This window comes from Leptonychotes weddellii, chromosome 4, assembly GCF_054177405.1.
Source record: "Leptonychotes weddellii isolate Sample4059 chromosome 4, ASM5417740v2, whole genome shotgun sequence".
NCBI classification, from domain to species: domain Eukaryota; kingdom Metazoa; phylum Chordata; class Mammalia; order Carnivora; family Phocidae; genus Leptonychotes; species Leptonychotes weddellii.
Window position 1 is genome coordinate 45,672,957 of NC_138372.1, and position 22,806 is coordinate 45,695,762.

Below are 22,806 nucleotides of genomic sequence, written 5' to 3' on the forward strand. Positions count from 1 at the left end.
TGATGTTAGTTTAAGAACATCAGACAACCTCAAGCTGACTTTCGCGTCTCTTACAATGCTACATTTGTTCCCTCCACTTAGTTTCATTTCCCAGTTATCTCAAAACTGGGTTAGATTCGAGGCTTTGAAGCTAATCATGCACTGATGAAATGAGTCCTATGAAATTCTATCAAGCAAAAACTCACATACCATCAACTCTTGTTTATCTGTACAAATGAAAAATTACAGAGAAACTGATAATGTAAATAAATAGGAAGGAAACCAACAGGCGCCTACATGGGATCAGACACTGTGCACGGTGCTTTCACATACACGGTAAAAATTATAGTTATGATGGTTGGAGTACCTTCTGTATACCGGGTTGTTGTTTTTTTAATTACCTTAAATTATGCAAGACAGAATGGAATGATCTTGCCTCTGTAGAGATGAAAACAGAATTATAAAAGGTTAAGTGACTTGTCTCGGGCCACACAGATAGTAAACCTGTGGATCCAGGTCCAAACTTGAGCCTAAATCTGAGTTCAGAGGTTAAGTTGTGTCTTCTATGCTCAGTACCTCTTTTACCATAACGCTTATGCTTATAATTTGAGATCTCATGTCCTGGGTTTGTATTGAAATTAAAAACATAATAATAAAAACCAAAAAATAACGCAACAGAAAGACCTGAAAAATCCCCCACTTTCTTTATCCCAAACCCTTGTCATATAACCGAAGCCAGAGGAGTGTGGGTTATTAAATACACATAGGACACATATGTGAGCAAAGAGTATTGACTTTTAACAAAGTAAAATATCAGTTTTTCCCCATCAAATCAAATCATCTTCAGCATTCAGATCTTTGTTCAAATAAGATGTCATCAGAGAGGCTGCCAGTGATCTAAATAGTTGGTGTTTCTCTTCCATCATTCCATAATTTGTAACCTTGCTTTTCTTTCTTCATACCCCTGTATACTGCCGTTGTCTGTGTTCTCTCTAGAGAATGTGCACTCCATGGGCAGTGGAGTGTCTTTTCCACTGCTTATCCCCAGCATCCATATCAGCTTCTGGCACATAATAGGTACGCAATAAATATTGTTCGAATGAGTGGAGCCTACAAAGCAGGGAATTTTGGGGTGTTTTCAATAAACCTAAAAACAGAATTTGCCACCAGTAATCCTCCCAGAATTGATGTTTGCTATATTCTCAATCCATAGACTGTTACTTAGTCAAATCCAATTATTAACAAGTAGTAAGCCAAACAACTGCTCAGCCTCAACCATGGGCCCCATTGACAAGTAGTGGTGTACCAAACTTCATTACAAGTATCCCTTGACTTAAAGGATATTCCTTTAAGTGAATCACACCTTTTTTTTTTAAAAGATAATACTTTTATTGGTTTTTTTTAAAAGAAAAGTCTTTTCTCTTTAAGGTAATTCAGTATTACAAGCTCTATATCAAGAACTGCAATAGTGAATTTTTGTAGAATATTTTATGTAACCGCCCTGATTTATGTCTGAAATTTTTCAGATTTCCCTATCAAATTTTCTCTTATGCAAGTATAAGGAACATCATATGAGACACTATGAGCTCTATATCATATGAGTTATAACCTTGCTACTCAAAGTGTGGTCGGAGGACTGGCAACATGACATCACCTGAGAACTTAATAAAAATGCAGAATTTCAGGGTGCACCTGGGTGGCTTAGTCAGTTAAGCTTCTGACTCTTGATGTTGGCTCAGGTCATGATCTCGGGGTCATGAGATTGAGCCCTGCGTCGGGCCCCGCGCTCAGTACGGAGTCTGCTTGTCCCTCTCCCTCTGCTCCTCCCCCTGCTCTCTCTCTCTCTCAAATAAATAAATAAAATCTTTTTTAAAAGCCCAGAATATCAGACCCTACCCAGACCAACTGAATTTTAATAGTTGGTTATGTTTATCTGGGTGATATTTATACGTATTAGGGATTAAAAAGCACTAATCTAGGCCCTTCCGTTGGCTGTTCCCTTCAGTGAGTTCTCACCACTCAATCTCTGTCTGGAGGCACCCTGAACTTTCCATGGTGTATTCCCCAACCTTCCCCCCTACTTTAAATAGGAATGCCTTTAACATTTTTCTAGATACATAGAAACCTAACCTGTTTTAAAACAGATCAGAGAAGGTAGCACACACGCTCATTGACTCATGCAGTGTTGAGATACCTCACTCACTGCATGAAAGACTGAATGTTCTCCATCTCTCTCTCTCATCTTCCTCCACTTTAAGTGCATGAAGAATGACTGATCAATGTAATTCAGGTCAAACCAAGTCACTGAATCTTTATTAAACGTTGACTGAGTGCAGTATGGAGTACATACAAAGATGGCTCCATCAGGTCCCTATCTTCGAGGGCAAATCAGATTTCCTCAGTTGTCAGCCACTCTCTGTAAGATGGGAACTGTTGTTTCTGGCCCATCTTTGTCACAGAGTTGTCACAATCAAATGAGGTAATGAACTTGAACTTCCATTCCAAGTGCCAAAGTCCTTTTTTAAAGCGAATATCCTCTAATCATGTGAGGTATCATTATTATTCAGCTCATGGCGGTTGAAAGCAGGCAGGTTTAAATCCCTTAGAAGTAAAAGAGGAGAGTTGTTCAATCTGATGGGAGAATTCAGGACACTTTCCTCAGAAGGCAGCCATGGAACGAGGTGTCAGCTGGAACCCAGAGGAGAAACAGCCACCGACTTGAAAGTGAGACTTGATATTTCTTAGCCTTTTAATTATTAGTATATATAAATTCAAGTGTTGTTCCTGTATCTTTCTTCCTGAGTTGCAAGGCAGCTTTGTGGTTGTCCTGTGAACCTTCTCAGGATCTGTGTCCCCAAAAGTGACTCAGTTAAGGCTCCAGTGCACTTCACAGATTACCAAGTGGCACCACTTACTGCCTTTGAGACCACAGCTGCGTCAAGCGCATACATTTCCGTGAAGTTCCACAAGAGGTTAAGATCATTTTTTTATGATCTTACAGGACTTTTGAGTGAAATTTAGTACAGTGCTTGAAAACAGGAGAGAAAGACTCCTGAAATTTTCTCCTGGACAAAAATGTTCAGAAATAGCATGCCTTCCATTACACTGTGATTGTCAAACCTTACTAACAGACACCATTACATTAGCCAAGACGTCGGGAGTTCTAGACAGTTCAATGAAGTTTTTAAAGTCAGATTTGATAAATAGTAAGGTTAGTTGTAGTTCTCTTTTTAAAAACTTTCAGTGATAGGGGCGCCTGGGTAGCTCAGTTGGTTGGGCGACTGCCTCCGGCTCGGGTCATGATCCTGGAGTCCCAGGATCGAGTCCCGCATCGGGCTTCCTGCTCAGCAGGGAGTCTGCTTCTCCCTCTGGCCCTCCCCCCTCTCATGTGCTCTCTCTGTCTCTCTCATGCTCTCTCTCTCACAAATAAATAAATAAAATCTTTAAAAAAATTTAAAAAAAAACTTTCAGTGATAAACTTCTCCCCAAAGACTAAGTAGTCTTCATTTTTGAAGGTCAAGATTAAGCGGTGCAGTAACATGCTGTCTGTTCTTATCATGATTATTAAGTAAAGAAATACATTTTTTAAAAGATTTTATTTATTTATTTATTTGACAGAGAGAGACACAGTGAGAGAGGGAACACAAGCAGGGGGAGTGGGAGACGGAGAAGCAGGCTCCCCGCTGAGCAAGGAGCCTGATGCGGGGCTCGACCCCAGGACCCGGGATCACGACCTGAGCCGAAGGCAGGCGCTTAACGACTGAGCCACCCAGGCGCCCCAAGAAATACATTTTTTAAAGGCATGTGTAAAAGAATATCTTTGTAAACAGCGGGTCAACCACTGGCCTGGGACCTTTAGATGCAGAGTTCGGTGTCACCACTACAGGGAGCCCAGTTGGATTTTGCAGGCACCTGTTCATTCATTGTCATTTTAAATACTGCATATTAGGTTCACTTGGATTCCCAACTCTGCTGCTCCTAATTTGACTGCCAACCGTCATTCATCAATTGTAAGAGTGGGGGGAGTTTACCAACTTAAACTTGTAGCTGAGACACGTAGGAGGAGGCTCATTATCAATGCCAATAAAAAGGCAGCAGACTGGTAACAATAGTACATTGATCACAGACACTCTGCTGCACTAGCGTATATTAGGGACCACGATTAAATCTCCCACAGTCTCCCGCTGTAATAGGAATAGTCACTGTTACAGAACACTGCCATAGGATCAATGTCTTGGCTTCTGCATTTATGGAGCAGTGGGAAAGCATCGTTCTGTGACCACATTCTCTTCCATTATCCCTTTATTATTGGCACCTGCTCATTAGAGACTGGTGCACCGGACAGTAGCTAGGGGGCTGTGCTTTAGGGACCCTCCTTCATCGGAGACATTTCACCCCAACAAGGGGTTATGGCGGGAAAGCTGTATCACACAGTGAGCACTCAAACCACCATTCCCAAATGTCCTTACTTTCTTTATCAAGGCTGTTTTTGTCAGGCCAAATAAAGGGCCTAAGATAACCTATTGTAATTGGAGTCCAAAAGGTTACCTATAAAAAGAAAAGAAATACTCTTTTCACCTGTGTATAAATATGTACGAGAAAGCATCGTCAAGAAAATGACTGTTATATTCCTGCAGCCTAGTATAGTGCCTGGCACAGGGTCTCCGTTCAATCAATATTTGTTGAATAAATAAATAAATAATCTGGAGACCACACATGTCTGCGCTCACCCTGTGAGTGGGGCGAAGTGCTCAGGAAGCAGAGCGCTGCGTACATTTGTTGTGTGAATGAGTGCAGCCCCCTCTTGCATCAGAACCCAGATGCACAGTCTTGTGAATACAGAAGCTCCCCGGAAAACAGATGCTGCATTTCAGCTGGGCTCGTCTGAGTAAAGAAATTATCCAAATCTCCAAATTGTTAATTTCATGTTTGAAATTGAGGCTGTGTAAATATTCCAGAAAGGAGGAAGAAAGAGATGGAGCTTATACCTTGGATTTAGATGGGAAATCTTCTGCCCTCCCCCAGCTCCGTCTCCATCTTCAGCACAGCTCCCGCGGCCTCGGTTAGCGAAGTGCTGGCTCATCGCGTGGCCTTATTTAGCGTGTTGTAAGGAGGAACTGTACGGCAAAGTTTATTCCAGCCACAACAGTATTACGGGCTCACTGAGGAGGGAGAAAATCAGAGTGAAATAGAACGTATCAGGAAGAGGAAAAAGTACAAATTAAGAATCACAACTCTACAATTCTTGTATTCTGCCGTGAACCCCAACCTGCCTGGGGACTTGAGCAGACCACTTCTCTGAATTTTCCTCATACATAAACACTGGGGACAGTAAAACAGCCCAGGCTGTGTCCTGTATAGCTTTGACGTGATCAAATAGGTAATAAAAGTAGGAGCTACCATTTATTAGGCACCAGCTGTGTGCAAGGTACTGTGCATAGCACCAGAGGTAGAGGACTTTTAATATAGCTCAAGTATACTTCACAAACCATAAAGCTTTACCCAAATACTGTATATCTTTTTGTTTTGGTAAATACTTTGAAAACTCTGAAGTGCTATATGAGCTTAAGAAACAAGCATACCTCATTTTATTGTGCTTCAGTTTGTCGCACTTCTCAGATACTGTGTTTTTAACGACGGTTTGTGGCAACCCTGCATCGAGCAAGTCTCTTGGCATCATTTTTCCAACAACATTTGCTCACTTCCTATCTCTGTGTCATAGTTTGGTAATTCTTGCAACATTGCAAGCTTTTTCATCATTATTATATTTGATATGGTGATCTGTGATCAGTGGTTATAAGTTGCAGGAAGCTTAGATGATGGTTAGCATAGTAATAAAGTATTTTTAAATTAAGGTATATACGTTGGGTTTTCTTAGTCATAATGCCATTGTACACTGAGTAAACTATAGTATAGTGTGAACATAACTTTTATGTGTACTGGGAAACCAAAAAATTCGTTTGACTTGCTTTTTCTCAATATTTGCTTTGTTGTGGTGGTCTGGAACCGAACCTGCATTATCTCCGAGGTACGCCTGTACATGAAATTAGATGGAAAACATATTGTACATATCTGTGTCTATTCTATGCAAAGCACTGTGCAAGGTGATAGAGGGAAAAATAAATAAATAAACCAAGACAGACTCTGCCCTCAAAGTGTTTACAGCCAGCGAAGGAAGGAGGGCTAACTGCTTAAACAAGTACCCAGTGGCTACAATACAGACATGAGTACGCTAAGATTCATGCAGGTCAGGAGTTTATTTATTGGCTTGGACAACAGTCCACTGTATCGGCTTGAAAAAGCTGGTGCATCAACCATTCCATTATTAAAGGAGCATTAGTAAATGCTAGTCCCTATTTCCTTCCCTTCGTAATACCAGCCTTATCTTTCCTTATCTCTAAAAAGCATGTAGAAAACCAGTATACTAGAAAACTCTCAGGAAGTGTGCAAAGCAATGCCATCTGACTCCAGCCAAAGATCTTTCTGCACCCACGGACTCAAATCTCCCTTCCTGAAACAGAGTGTTCTGATTTGTGGGTAATGAAATTGGGCAGAATCTAAGCAAATGTTTACTTAGAGGAAACACAGTTATTCTGAATTGACATTAAATTCACCAAAGGGAAAAATAACCAGAAAGTGTAGTTGGAAGAGAAGAAACAAAAGGGATAGGTAGATAGGCAGGCCGATCAAACTTACCCAAGAGTTGGCTGTGCTGGTTTTCCTGTATCTAATAAATTTTATTTATCTAGCATTATTAGATATTTGTAGAACTCAAACAGAAGGTAGTCTTAACCTCTCATATAAAGAGAAAAAATTCTTTAGCGTTCTTCCTCTCTTCTGTAAATACAATGTAGATATTTCATAGACTCAAATAATACCACAATTTGATTAACAATGAAAGGTAAATTGACCTATATTTTGTCATTGGAATGCTGCTGAAATTTTAACTCTAGAAGTGTTTTATAAGTAACAGCTAATGTTTACTGAGCACTTACTATGGGCCAGACATTGTTCTAAGAGAGAAAGAGAGACAGAGGGAGAGATTTGTAAAAAATGATACAGGTCAACAATAAATCTATTTTCAGACTTACTTCCCTCTCTCATAGGTTTTTATATTTTTCCCACATACTGGTTATTCTATTTAAATGTTAAACAATCAAATACAACACCATCGGTCTATATAGGAATAAAGTTTTCTCTTTTTTTGGCCATCGGTGTCTTCAATAGAGTAGCTTTTTCATACTCCAGAATAGGGGCTTTATTTGGGGAATAGGGGAGAGAGGAAGAAAGAAACCTCCCTGCCCACGCAGATCTCAAGGGTCAGTAGCTTTTCTGTCTGTGCCATGTGGCAGTTTCTGATGCGATTGTGAACATTGCAATCGCTTTCCTGCTCGGCAGAGGATTACAATAATGCCTATTTATCCAACTCTACCCATCCAAGGATTTCAAATACATCATAAACTCATCAATTAATCAAAGACATGGCACCCATTTCGAGATGATGGGTGAATTACATCCTACAAGATTACGAGAAATGCTCGCATTGGCATAGTAAATCAGGGGCTGTTTCCTTGATAGATTCCCAAACAACACAAGTCCTAAAATGAGGAGGGTTCTGTCCAGCACTGAATCGCAAAGTGTGTTTCTCAAATAGAAGATGTCAGGAATAAAAAAAGTCACTTTATGTCATAGCATCACTTAACCTTGATGAAAAATTAAACCGCGATGGAAAAGCTGAATCTGTTGAAATACAGTGAATTGGCTTGCCTCCTCAGAGTAAAGTATTACTGACTGCCCTTCCTTGACAATGGAAAACCCCTCTGAATGCTGGGTTTAAAATACTGGGTTACTCCAGTTCTTGGTTCTGTGGTCTGTTTGGAGTGAGGAACTGTGTTGTCATCCGGTGCCTTCAGCCCACCGTGGAGAACAGGCTTTCCATAGAGCTGTGAATTTTTGGTATTTATCTGGAGGTTACTCCAGCTCTCCCAGGTTCTCATGTGGTCCACACATCTGACTGCCCTTCATTTTGAAGAAACGTGCCAATCTTTAGGGATTGTATGTAATGAGAGGTCAAGTTTTGGTTTGCATTGTTGGAAATGGCACTCAAGTCATTAGAAACTCAAGGAATGACAGCCCAGTATCCATTTCTAATCTGAAGTGTCCTCTGGAACACCAGATTACTCTGCCTTGTTAGGTTATCCCAACCCAGAAATCACTTCATTGTGATTAGCTTCCAAGATTAATGAATTCTAGGATGTCAAGATTACTTACGACTCAATGCAGGTCCGAATTTGCCATCTGCCTTTCAGCCATTTCATGAACCCAGTGGAAGGGAGGGTTTATCAAAATGGCTGTGCAACATCTCTTCTGTTTTAACACTCTTTAGGGACCGATATAAGCAGCTCTTCATGTTCTTGTGTCAAAATACATATGTAAGGATTAAAAGTAGTATGGGTTGCATAAGAGTGCTTTTCAGGGCCAGTTATTCTTTGATATTTATCACTTCATAGTGGCAACACCTGCTTCTAATTTTAAGAGTTCTCTTTTTCAGTGGGTGATTTTTTTTTCTTTTCAGCAAAGAAATCTTATCCTCAAAAGACTTAACTGGTAATTTTTCTCCTTTTGATGTGCTTGATATTTTTATGAGTCTGTCCATCAGCACTGAAGCCTTAACATGCCTTAAGTTAAAAAAAAATCTTTACAACACATAATCATTATATCGGGTTACCTAAATTTATATCCTCACCACACATTTGGAGACTTTTCCAGAGATATAACTTGTTAAAAATGTCATTATTTGCCATTTGGACTACTTGATAGTTGTCTTAAGTTGACTAGAGCCATAGAAATAAACTCTGCCTTGCGGGAGGCGTTCAGCCACTTACATTCAGTGTACATATTTGGTTGATTTTTACATTCAGGGACACAGTTGGTGACAGCTGTCATTTGAGATTGGTGAGTGGAAGGGAAAAAAAAGGAGAGCACCCTAGTTTTGTCTATTTAGACACATATGGAAATAGTCCTCTGGTTTGAGGGGAGCCAGCCCACTTGTAGAGCCCAGTGTGGTTTGCTTTTCAGTTTTTATCCTGTGTAAAGACCTTTTCCTAATAGATGCTGGATAAAGTTAATTATACAAGGAGAAAAAGCTGCAAAAGATGGTATATTGCTAGCAACCCATTCTGATTGGGCTGTGGGGAGTTGTCGGTATAAAATTGGATCCTTGTGTTGGGTTCCAAAAAAAAAGGTGTGAATATGAAGGAGAAGTGCTAAATCATGACTCCAGAGAAAATGTCGGCCACGAGCAGTTTTTAGTCTAAGTGAAAACCAAACTTTAGGATTTGGACAAATAAGACAAGAAGAAAAAAGCGTGAATCATTAACTCCAATATAAAAGCATGATGGTGATCAAGTGTCACCAAACCTAAGTGAAGACACTCAACAAAGACTGTGACTGAATGGAACTAACTCGTTGACTTACTTGATATGAAAAGCTTTGCCAAGTATTTACCCTTAGTGTCAGATAAGTAATTTTTAATAAAATATTTCCAAGATACGAAGACAGTTAAGAAAACAGCACGGTTTTTAATCACGGCACTCGTAAGTAAATGGATCTATCATTACGTTGTCACAAAGAATGACAGTGAGCAGAAACATGCTGCTAATCCCTCTCAGATAAGTATTCAATGTAATTAGACAGACACTGTCTCTTGTGTTGAGTGTAGCATTAATCAGGAGAAGTGCAACTTTACACAGAAATTTCTTTTTTTCTGATATGTCATTGTTAAAAAAAGAAACTGTTTTGTCAGATACTGCTTCAGAAAATGATTTATGTAGCTGTGCAGTTATTTCCTTTTTTCCCTTTTTATTTTTTATTTTGTGTTTGAATGGTGTTTAAGAACAGTGTGGTCCTTTTGCATCCACAGGGCTGCCTTGGAGGTTCGTGGTTCATTTTGTTTTGCATAATGAATGTAACTTGAAGTGTTCTTAAGCTTTGAAATGACCTGTTGGATCATCTATCGAAAATGAAGGCAGAACTCTTGTAGAGAGAGGTTTTCCTTATAAAGAAAAGGCCAGGAGTTTTCTGCATTAAATAAGAGCTCAAGAGAGAATCTCTTTCTGTGAAAAATTCCATGTTACAGTGATGAAATGTGTTGCCCCCTTCCAGCATCCACAGGCATTGCCTTTAAAAAAAAAATTTCCTTTTGCTGTGTAGCGTCCAGCTTGAACTGTGAACTGCTGCATAGTTATAGAGTCGTATCAGTTCAGCTCCTTGCACAGCTCTATCTTACCACTTTCTCGGCAACTCAAAGGCCTTTGATGGCAAAGAATAGGGTTATTGAAGGATGGTGGGCAGATTTCACTAAGTAACCGGTGGAGGTCAAAGTAGTTTATTTGTGGGGATGAACACAGTACAGAGATGAAAAATCAAATGCTTTGCCATAATAAGGTTTAGCAAGAAAATGCTGACTACACTAAGCTCAGATTCTAGCTGACAGAACCTTTTCTAGTGTTCATTACTTGATTCCACAGTTCAAGCAACTTGAAGAGGCCTAAAATTATATTTCTTTTTTCCCCTATAAAATGTTCCAATCAGTTTCAAATTTTACCTTAAGTAAAGTGATGGGCGTTCTGCTTGTATCCAAGGAACACTGGGATTAATAGATCCCCAGTGCAGACATATCCCAAACATGGAACATCACAGACGATATCTCTAAAATTAAATTTTACCAGTAAGACCCTTAAGCGCCAAGCTTTCGATCGTATTCTAATGGACAGAAGTGAGCATATTTTAATAAACACTTCACTTCACATCATTGAAACTGGATAAAATTCTAGATAAAGTATCTATAAAGATGTTTACCAAGCTTGAACACTGGATTATTCCTAGCCTATTGGAGATGGGGAGGAGAGGGCTGTTCCCCGCCCCCCCACCTATATATAATTTTGTATTTATGTATGTTTTGTATTTGTGTGTGTTATTTGTGTATGTATAGTGTGTATGTTTTGCTTTGTAACTTACAAAAGAGCTACACATGCTGAAAAAAATATAAAAGTGAGGTTTACCTGCTGTATAACAGTAGGACTAAAAGAATGAAAAATTATTTGGTGGCATATAGACCAGAGCTATCTAACAGAACTTTCTGCAGTGATGCAAATGTTCTGTATCTGCACTGTCCAACATTGTAACAACTAGCCAAATATGGCTATTGAGCACTTGAAATGTGGCTTTGCTGAGCAACTGAATTTTTTAATTCATTTAATTTTAATTAATTTAAATGTAAGTAGGTACATGTGGCTAGTAGCTACCATATTGGATAGGGCAGATATGAACCAAACATATGTATGATTGAGTTTTTTACTTTTCAGCTGGGTATGTAGGCAGGATGAATAAAACATTTTGCTATACTATACTGAATTTATTTTTCATGCAAAGGAAATTATTTGGTTTTCTCAGTAATTTCTTGTTTATTCTCAGTCCTCTGTGAACGTGTGTGATTGCTATGTTGAGCCAAAATTAGCCCTTCCCTGAACACATGGGAGGATGGGATAGTTAGGGGAAAGATGGGATGGGTAGGGAATCTCCAACTTGTAAGTAGTAGGGGGATGAAATACAGCATTTTAAACTTTAGTCCTGACACTGGGGTGTCTGTATTTACCCTGAAAGGAGAGGAAATCCCCTAAAAACTCAGGAAACTTTATTGTTGCCCAAGGAACCAGATCTTTATATGACATTTTCCGTGTGTCTATTCTTTATTCTCCCGGGTTGTAAATTTTCACTCACAAATGAACATTTGGAATACATTAGAGAATTCATCATTTCTTTTCTCCTGAATAATCATATAATTTTTACTCCATTCTCCCATTTTTAAAAATTAAAGAAATCACTTGTATGCAAGCCTTTTAAATTAGCTGAACTTCTTTATGATGTGCTAATTCTTTTGGGGGTCCTTTCAGCTCATCTTAAATGGTTGCATATAGAGTAAGAAGGATAAACCTCGGAAGCTATATTAACTTCCATTTTATTCTCCCCATCATAAAAATGATTTTAAAACATTTCTATTCACTGAAAAAGGTTAAAAGTCAAAATAGTCTGAATGTTTTACCTTTTTTTATTGTTGAGTGCATTAATCATAATAAATCACGTTGGAATGAACCATAATGGATTTTATCATTAGGACACAAATCTAAGATGAGTGCAGGATCTTAAACTACCTCCTCGTATCACACAGCGTGTGTTTCTACCCAGAGGAACAGAATGGCCCTTTAACTGTGGGATTAATCTATGCAATCGCAGCCTTTATTTAGCATCACGGTGGGCGATCCTCTCATCACAAGGTGCAGATGAGATGATCCTAGGAAGGTCCTGTTCTTGCCTGTGCAGCAGCTACCAGAGAGCACTGCCTTCGCTCCATTGGGAAGAGATGAGTCCGAGCATAAACTTGCTGGTGGTAGATGACTTGCAAAATAGGGTACGGGTACTGCCCAACTTTCATCCTGAGCTTGAGAAACAGTGTGGAAATGGATGCTGATACCATTCATCTGACAGCCGTGACTGGGGCACCCATTGCTGCACCTAGACGCAGAGGTTGTAGGGGACTCTGAACGCCCAGAGGGAAAGAGAACAGCTACAGCAGCTGTTAATGTGCCATTTAGGCTGTAGAAAGATATTTCAGTATCATTAATGAGCTCGATTTTAAACCAGCTCGTGATTCGTCTGTATTAGTAAGATAGATACATAATCGGAACTTTTTTCAGGAAGAGGCATCTCGGTGGAGCGGTGCCCTGGAAGTGGGACGAGCTCTGACCTACTGGGTTCAAGTCCTGCTCCTCCATTGTGTGGCCTCTTGCCTTCTTCGGGACTTCCCTCCCTCTGTTATCTTCTGAGTCTTTGCTTTCTGCCCATCTCTCGCAGGCAAGCGTACTTTACTGCCTCCCATCTTCAGGAAGCTCTGCCTTGCTTCCCCCCACCCCCTATAGCTTCCACCCTATTTTATGCTTCCCTCTACACACTCATTTCACGAAGAGTTGACTACGCCCGTTTTCCCTTCCTCATTCCTGATTTTGTAAACCATTCTAACCTGTCTTAGAGCCTTAGGAGAGCCTTACTCTCCTGGAGCTCATTTATTCTCCTTGTACCTGACCTCTCAATAGCATTCAACTCAGGCCACCACAGCCTCCTCCCTGAAATACTTAGAGTCGGTAAAACCATGCTTTCCTATGAGTTTGGTGACTCAGCTAAGCTGCCTGTTTTGACACTCACTTTAGTAGCTCAGAGGCCTCTCTTGATGTCAAGACTTACTGAATTCTAGATAATTTTGTGTGTTAGACTTTACCTCTGGTTGAGGTATTACTGCGTTATAACATAAACAAGGCTTGGGAGATACCACTGGGTCTTAAAAAAAAAAAAGACTTGATCCTGCTTATGTTTGCAGGAGGCTTTATAGAGAAAGTAACTTGTTGAACAGGCAAGAGGCCTCTTGTATATATTAAATGTATGGATTTACTATTGAACAATTTAACATCTTTGGGTCATTATGTTCTTCTAAGTCTAGGTGATACTTATTTCTTGAAGGTTCCGTCTTAAAATTACTGATAATAAATGCAGTATGTTTAATAAAATCCTAACTAATCCCTACTAATGCCAAGAAAAACCTGCTATATAAGACAAGATGATTCTTAGTATACTTCAGAGTTGTTTTTATTTTTTGCATGTTCTTTTGCAGCTGATACAACCTTTCTTTGAATTTTTTCTTTGGATAACCAAATTAGAAACTTCAACTATAAATATACTTTATTGACTTAAGTAGGACACAGTTTTTATAATATACAAGGGAAACTATATGGGGCAGTGTGATGTATCACAAAACATACAAGCTTTAGAACGAGAGACCTGGGTCTGAAATACTACTTAGTAGGTGTATGGTCTTAAGCAAGTTGCTTGACATCTCTTGGTGTCAAGTTTCTGCAATATTTAGTTATAAGTAGCCAGGCTATTAATACCTACCTATTGGAAAATGAAAATGCAAGCATTTGAGACATTTGTAAGTACATGGCACATAGTGCATACTCCATAATTTGGAGTTTATTCTTTTTATTCTTTTATTCTTTTCAGTCTGTGCTTTTGAAATGATCGATATGCAGAGGTTTGATGACCATCTCTTTAGCTGCCTCCTGGCTCTCTTGAGGGCACTGAATGGATGAAGGCTTCCAGCAGCCTTCAGGTTTGGTATAATAGTTGTTCTGCTAAAGCAGTAGTAACGATAGGTCATTGGGAATTAGGTGAGGGCAATGATCTGGAGAATACATAAAGTCAAACTTGCAGCATTTTGTAGTCCTCTCTAACCTGCTTATATATTGGATTTTAAAAGACAAGTGCAGAGTTTGCTTGTTTCCAGAATTTTTCCCAAACAGATTGCAACTATAAATGCGCATTACTGAAAACTTTCTGTTCTTGACTTTGATACTTTGAAGAAAGAAACATAGACCAGTTAAATCTTCTCTGACAACTTGAATAACAACAACCCAAACTCCTACAACAGACGAGATAAGGTCCTGCTGTCTTGAGCAGCACTTACCAAGGATAATATTCACAGGACAGTGAATTTTTGAGTAAGCACTCACACTGACTTGTCACAGTTTTCCTTTTTTAAAAATCCAGCATGTTCCATTGTTTCTGGAATAGTTATAGTTTATTGAGCTCTCTCCCTCCCCCCCTTCCCATTAATATTGTACCTCCTTTGACTCCTAAAAATCCCCTTTAAGAAGCTTCCTTAAGCAAAGAACAACATTGCACTTTCTTCTCATTCCTGTAGGACTTGCTTCATAACTGTCCCTATAAAGTTCTTGGTCAAAGTGTTTAGTGTAAATCTCATAATTTGGGAGGCAGACGGAGTTGAAATTAATTATGTATTTTTTTCCCTGTACCTTCTTTTTACTTTCTGTAACATCAGGTTGTAGAAAAACTTACCAGAACAAACCTTGATTTGTTATAGGAGAACCCACGAATTATTTTTGAGTTTTTTTCATGTCATTTGATCTGATTTTGTTACTGGTATTTCTTAAAAGAATCAGGGAGAAATAGGAATTTTCTGAATTTATTTGGAAATAAAATTTATGCCATTGGAAATAACCACTTACTTGCCTCTTTTCCACAGAGATGTCTTACTGTTTTCTCTGGGTGAGTGTAGGCTAGTGGAAAGCCTCACTACCTAGGCATGTATTTACTAAATTTGATGGAAGATCCTGGAATTCTAGTGAGTAATTAGTGTCCAGTAAGCATCTTTAATGCATACATTTCTAGCATGGACAGTAGTCTCATAGTTGAGTAACATCTTAGTTTGCTATTGCTGTATAACAAATTACCACAAACATAGCTTAAAACAAAACACATTTATTACTTCATTACCTTATTACCTTATTACCAGTTAACATGAGTCAAGAGTCTGGGCATAGCTGAGGTGGTCCCTCACCTCAGGGTCTCACAAGGCTGCAATCAGCATTTCATCCAGGCTGCATTCCTTCCTGGAGCTCTGAGTCCTCTTGCAAACTCTTGTGAGTATTGGCAGAATTGAGTTCCTTACAGCTTTAAGACTAGGGTTCCAGCTTTCTTAAAGCTGGCTGTCAGCCAGGGGCCTTGCTTCGCTCCCAGAGGCCCCTGCATTTCCTTGCCATGTGGCCCTCTCACAGGCCCCTTTACATCATGGCAGCTTACTTCTTCAAAGGCAGCAGGAGAATCTCTCTTCTAGTCCCTCTTTTAAAGGGTTCACCTGATTAGGTCAGGCCCACCCAGGATAATAACCTTTTACTTAATTCACAGTCACCTGATTAGGAACCTTAATTACATCTGCAAAAGTCCCTTCACCTTTGCAATACAACAACCTAATCACAAGAAGAACATCCATCATATTCACAGGTACTGCCCACATTCAACTGGAGGAGATTATATAAAGTATGTACCCCAGGGGCCAGGAGCCTTGGGGCCAACTTAGAATTCTGACTACCACAAATTAATGATGACTGTAATGGAATCTTTGTGAGTACTATTTTTGGCCTGTGCTTTCAAGGTTTTCCTGTTGGGCCTCTCACTTACAACTGCCTTCAGGGATCAGAGTCACTAAATGACTAGAATTTCATGTTTGCCTGTGTCCTCTGGACACTATTTGAAACAACTCAGGTAGCTCAGGAAAATGGCAAAGTGGAGAGAAATTCAGAAAGTCTGATGGTTAGAAAACCAATGACAAGCCAGAATGCATTTTGAAATCCATCTCCTAGGAGCACCTGGGTGGTTCAGTGGGTTAAAAGTTGGACTCTTGATTTTGGCTCAGATCATGGTCTCAGGGTTGTGAGATCAGAGTCCCGTGTTGGGGAACTACTTAATATTCTCTCTCTCCCTCTCCCTCTCCCCCCCACCCCCATACATGCTCTCTCTCTCACTGTCTCTCAAAAAAATAACAGAAGAAAAGAAATCCACCTTCTGTTTTCTTTACCACCATTGGGGGTTTTTTTTAGAGCAATCAATAGGAGAAAATGTCCCATTGAAACACAGCATTCTGCTAAATTTCTGCTTCTTGTTCTATAAAATTTTTTATTTTTACATAGTGAAAAGAACTTTGAAGTAATATTTTGTTTGTTCCAGGAAAAGGGCAGCATTACTTTATAATCTTTTTTTTTTTTAAATCTGATACTTCTGAAAAATACATTGAAATCAAAGTTTTGCTTTATTAAGAAAAAGCCAATTAGTCATTAATCTGTACAACCATGGCCTAACAGTTGTGCAGAGCTAATTGGTAAAAGAAATTATAACAAGAAGCTTACATTTAATCTAACGGGCAGAATCCAAATTTGATTTCAAAAATGAAAGTCAAGATTAATGTCCTCTCGCTTTTAACATAAAGTAGTTTACTACCATTTTGAAATTTTATCCTGTCAATTAAGTATATGAAACAAATTAACCAAAACATACATTATGCATGTGGAGAAAATATTAAAGTATATAATAAGGAAATGTGCTCAATACAAGTCTTTAAAAATTGAAAACACAAAGTAGTTTTGAGATTCATGACAGCCTTAGGGTTCATCTTACTTGACTGTGATAAATTTAAAAGATTATACATAGTTTGGCTTCTTCTTGAGTGCAAACAGTATTTCTTTTCTCTTTAACCCTTCAAGGAGGATTTGAGTTTTGCTGTTTTTGAATCTGTTTACCAACTTCATCATTCTTCATGCTCGTGATTGCCTGCATTTTACCTCTATTCCCCTTTTTAAAGGATAAATGTAAATGGTGGATTTAAATCACGTCACTCTCTCTGCCTTATTTAGAACGGCATGGGATGGAACTCATGAACTTTTCAAAGAAATGCTCCCTTTTCTGTGAGTCCAACCATTTGCTTTCTTTAATAAGGTTAGTTCAGATGCTGCATTTCCTCAGTGATTCCATTGTCTGAAAAAAATTCTGCCATCTTAAAAGTTTTGACATTTTCATTTTCTGTTCTATTTCTGTTTCATGACACATAATTCAGGCATTTGACTGAGCTTAAATCAGTGGACTGGTTGGCAGCCTAAAAATGTGTTTTGCACAAGAGAGTTTTGAATGAATTGAGAGGTTTGTTTACATTTTGGTAACTTTTATTTCTTCCCTTTAATTTTTTAATTTGAAGTCCCCTCTCTGATGTAGTTCTGTGATTATACCTTAGGCTAGGTTACTTACAATGAATGTTGGTCCAAAACCCCAATCAATCCTAATGATGTTAGGATATTGGTATGGTGTGCCTTTGGTTACTGATTCAAAGAGCAAGGAAACATAGCTAACGCCGCTGGGTGACGTGCTTTTTCATTCAAATCACGTAGATATTGATCTGGAATGGATGGGATCTAGATTTGTCCAGTTGGTGTGAAATCACACACCACTTCGTAATGTCCTTACATGGTACCATGTAAATGTTCCTACCAGCTTGCAATTTGTTTCTTTCTTGGGGTCAAACTCCCAAGTTTTACTATGTCAGTTAGTAAAGCCACAGATAAAGCTGAGACCGTTAAACCTAGTTTAAATATCTTTTCAGGCCACTTGCTGAGTTCTAGACCCTTTGTTGGATATCCTGAACATAGAAGGGGCAAAACACACTATCCTTGTAGAATCTGTAGTCACACTCAAAACCTGTGTGAAGGAAATCTGTGAACATAAGTAACAAGGACATATTTAGATACAGGCCAAACTAAGTTTGGGGACAGATCTATACCTATAAAGTGCTTGGCACGGTGCAGAGGAGTTAGTAACTGCTCACTAACAGGTACATGCTCATATCATTATTATTTTCATTACTTAGTTTTCCGGCTCACCCCAATAATTCTCTGGTCATAGAATACAACACATGCAGACATATGTAAGTAAAGGAGATTTGATTCTTTTGACGTGCATACAGACCAGTTTTGTGCTGCAAGTTTAAGAGAGCCCAAATTTGTCCTGTGATGTGGAGACAAGGAGTCATTTCCTTTATTTTTATATCCAAGTTTTCACTGTTTTAATTGGCACCCTTCCAGACTGATAGATGGGTCTAGTTGTGTGCCAGCGTGGCTGCCGAGAACGTTACAAACGCAGTATAATTACAAGGGACGATTTTCCCATTATTTTCTTCCCAAAGCATTTTCTGTGCTGGAAATGTTATGAAAACCTCAGAAACTATGGTAAAAATACTATTTTTAAAAACAAGCTTTTATTGTATTTTCTTAACATAAAAGTAATACACGTTTATCACAGGAAAAACAAGTAAGCAAAAAGAGGCAATGAAAACCACCCAAATACAACACACAGAGAGAACCACCGTGACAGTTTATGTGCATTTCCTTCCAGTTCTTTCTCTGTACAGAGACCGATATTTTTAAGTGGCATCCTAGCACAACGTCCTATTTTATAATCGCTCTCCGTGTCTTTATTCCATGTCATCAGTGGAATGTCCTTATTCTCTGACAGTACTATTTGCATGGGTTCTATCCTGTTTATTTAACCAGTTTCAAGTGTTGGGCATTTAAGGATTTTTTTTTTTACTTTGATCTTTTCTTTCTTTTTTCTATTATAAATAATTCATTGGATGAGCAACTGAGTTGTCATTGTTGCGAGTCTTTTTTAATGTTAAAATAGCTAAATTATTTAAAATGTGGAGAAAGTGCTTTGGTGCTTCAGTAAGGTACCTGGCAAGATGAAGTGGTTGCAGAGGAGGTCTTCATGTGCCTTCGAGAGCCTCCTTTCTGAAGGCTCCCGGGGGCCACAGGCACATACAACTTGCAGGCAATACTGGGCAGGGGCCCTCCATAATTAGACAAGATCACTCATGCCAAAAGGGACTATGATTGAGTAGAATAAGTTGAAGTCAGTTCTAGTTGGACTTACCCAGGGACCATTTTGCTCCCTGTTGGTTGCCTGTGACAAATTCAAAGCGATTCAAAACAAATTTTGTGCTCACAGGTGGGTTTCTTTTTTAATTCTTTCAGGTTTATCTTTTAGGCTGTACAAGCGTCGTGCCCTGAATTAAAGTGTGCTTATCACTCCATCCTTCTTGCCAGGAATGCCATCTCCAACCACCCTGAAGAAGTCGGAGAAGTCTGGTTTCAGCAGCCCCTCCCCTTCGCAGACCTCCTCCCTGGGAACTGCATTCACCCAGCACCACCGACCTGTCATCACAGGACCCAGAGGTGAGCCGTTCGACAGGCACTCTTGCTTGTGCTTAGATCATGGCCTTGGGAGCAGCATAACAAAAGGGAGAGACATGGAGGCCTCTCCCAGAATGCTCCTAAAGGCAGTGAGTGCTCCAGTTTCTCATCCTTGGGGACAGCTTTGGCATCAGACCCTTGATCCTTACCTTAGGCCAGAAAAGGAACCAAACCTCTCATTCCCAGTGGGATGTTGCAAAGAGGTGGGAGATAATTTGAACTGAACCCAAATCAAATCTGTCCTACAAGTTGGACAAGAGGAGTGTGTGTTTGTGTGTGTGTGTGTGTGTGTGTGTGTCAGGTGAGTATAATTTCCTGTAGTTAGTTACCTGTTTTCAAGGAAGAGCTGTTTTGCATTCTCTCATCCCTGCTGATTCCCTTTCCTTGAAACCTGATTTCAATATGTGGCATTTTGCATTGAGGTTGTTTGCATCACGGTGTTGACGAGCAGTCTTCACTGACTCCTTTTGAAGTGGTAGATAGTTTGTCTGGTTTTCATTGCAATGTTTTCATTATTTTTTGTCTCGTGTGCTTTTAAGTTTATTATTAAAATGTGTCCACAAGAAATATGATTTGTATTTCACATTAAAGACAAGCTTTAAACCTCAAGAGAATGTCAGCAAATCACTTAACTTGATCTTATTGCAAGATGAAAATATTTATTAGTTTGTTTATGAAACTCCCACAGTAGGAGTATGAGTAATTGTAACCACGTTCACTTTCTTCCATCAGATTGTCGCTTAGGTAGGTCTGTGATCTACCAGCTGGTATTATAAAACATCCTAGAAAGTTATGGTCTCTTGTCTACTTTGACATACGCCTGGGGAAACTGATATTTCTTGCATTAATCTCAGTGTTAGACCCAAAAATCTGAATCCCTTTATGAATACTCTGTGAGCATCTCAGGGAAAAATGGCAGTTGAGAGGGCCATCCAATGCACACATGCAGAAATTACACTGAAGAAAGTATTAGGACTATTTTGTGAAGCGATTACTATATCCACAATTATGAAAACTTACTTGCTCCATCTTTTAAACATCTTGTGATCATTGACAGAATTTTCTCAAGATCCCTTATTATTTCACTTGTGCGGTGTGCGTGCGTGCATGTGTGTGTGTGTGTGTGTGTGTTATAATCAGAAAGGCAAGTTATGTATTTTTTTCTAACTTGAAAACCTTGCATCCAAATTGGATCATACAGTCCCAGAATGAGTCTCTTTCAGTGGGGTAGCATTATGATATTATCCTCAGAGTCAGCATTCATTAAGCATCTAAACTGTGGTGGAAAATAAAAGATATGAAGTCCTTTTAGTCAGAAGATTTTCAGTCTCGAGGAGATAAGGCATGTGATGTTTCTCGTCTTTCTATGGTCAGGTTAACGTTTTAAATGCTAAGTGAATGTTAAAAGTAGAAATTTCTGCGGGAACTCCGAGGAGGGGACGATGGAGTTTCATTCGTTCATTAAATGACAATTTACTGAGTGCCTGTCGCTGGGAATTGAGTGGTTCCTGTCCTCATCAAGCATACAGTGTAGGGCAGAAGAGAGATGCAAGAAAATAAGCATTCAGAAGATGATGTGGAATGTGCTATTACCACTTTTTATCAAATAAAGAGACTTCAAAGTTTAGATAGCACTGAGGTCAAATCTTAAGAAGTCGCTTACATGAATAGAGGCCGTTCCAAGCAGAAGGAAGATTCACAGTGGAGCCAGGTAATCAGGATTGGGAAGAACAGGATGCTAGCAATCAGGATAGCTGGGTGAGCTGCCTCTTTGCCTTTCCACTTATCTTGTGGATTTTTTTAATGTCCTCATCAATAAAATGGGACAGTACTATTGTTGAATGAACTTTTCCTCCCAGCCTCCTATTCTTACATAGAGACATGATAAAAAAAAAAAATATTTGTAGAGACTTTTTGAGGAGCATAAAGCAGTGTGCATATATTATCATTTATTCAATAAATATTGAGTGGCTTCTATGAGTCCTGTCTTAAAACCATAGTTCTACACATTATAATAACAATTCTAGCATTGACCCTTGAGGGCCAACATTGGGAGCTTCTTCATGCTAGATGCTTAAACACACTTGCTAAAATGACCCACACTGGGTTGAACCAGACTGGACCTCCCTAGCCTTCAGAACAATGAGCTTTGATCTTCTATTCATACCATGAAAAAAATGTTTATGAGGAAAAGAGAAAGATGCCTAGTTTAAGAATTATGGAATACCAAAGATTCTTTGTTTTCACCAGAATTCAAGATGGTTCCCAGCATCCTCGGTTCTCCTTTCTGGAAAATCTACTCAGGTACCCATTCTTATTGCACCCTGCCCCCCTCTTAGTGGTCTGGTAAGGGGAATTGGAGTAATTTAGATGAAACTCTTTGTTGGCGTCTTTGTGGCAAGAATCATAGAGTGGAGATGGGCTAACACGAGACACTTTGGGGCTAAGATACTTTTTAAGGTTGGTATTGAGCCTCTTGCTATCTAAGAAATATTTGCTACAGGCGCCATATTGCCCTTTATTCTTCTCTGAAAAAGATGGAAAGCTAATGGTTGGAATGAAATCACAGGATTAAGCGTTGATGTTTTAGGAAGATGAGGCCAAAGTGAAGGAGAGAGAGTCTGACTGAATGAGCCAGTGTGGAGTAAATGTGATGTGTACCTAAAGGAGACTTCAACCTCCATGTTCCTTTTATTGTAAAGAGTTGCCATAACCCAAATCAGTAAATCATTAGAGAATCCAGACAGACAGTCGAACTTTACAGGGCCTGGAAGAAGAGAAAAGTGTGTCCTTTATCAGGGTCCTGGGGCACAGGGACAGGGGAAGCTATTTACTACACCGTTGCTCAGAATCACATGGCATATTCACCTCTCCATAGTACCCTGATTGCAAGGCTTCTGCTGCCTCCTTTGGGGAGAGTATGTGCTATGGTGAGTGCTGTGAATTGTGTAAGATTGTTGAATCACAGACCTGTACCTCTGAAACAAATAATACATTATATGTTAAAAAAAAAAAGAAGATAGTAGGAAGGGAAAAATGAAGGCGGGGAATGGGGGAGGTCGGAGGGGGAGACAAACCATGATAGACTATGGACTCTGAGAAACAAACGGAGGGTTCTAGAGGG

At 39.3% G+C, this 22,806-nt stretch overlaps 1 protein-coding gene across 10 annotated transcripts in view; it reads left to right on the forward strand.

The window, feature by feature from the left end:
* Positions 1-22,806, forward strand: part of NFIA (nuclear factor I A) — a 368,371-nt gene that overhangs the window by 269,216 nt on the left and 76,349 nt on the right. For 7 of the 10 annotated variants that reach the window (XM_081816984.1, XM_081816983.1, XM_081816985.1 and 4 more), the window contains 2 exons: positions 19,536-19,664; positions 21,933-21,986. In XM_081816984.1, the coding sequence (XP_081673110.1) occupies positions 19,536-19,664; positions 21,933-21,986 (183 nt within the window). The remainder of the gene's footprint in view (positions 1-19,535; positions 19,665-21,932; positions 21,987-22,806) is intronic. The other 3 variants (XM_081816986.1, XM_081816990.1, XM_081816988.1) reach the window with 1 other exon arrangement.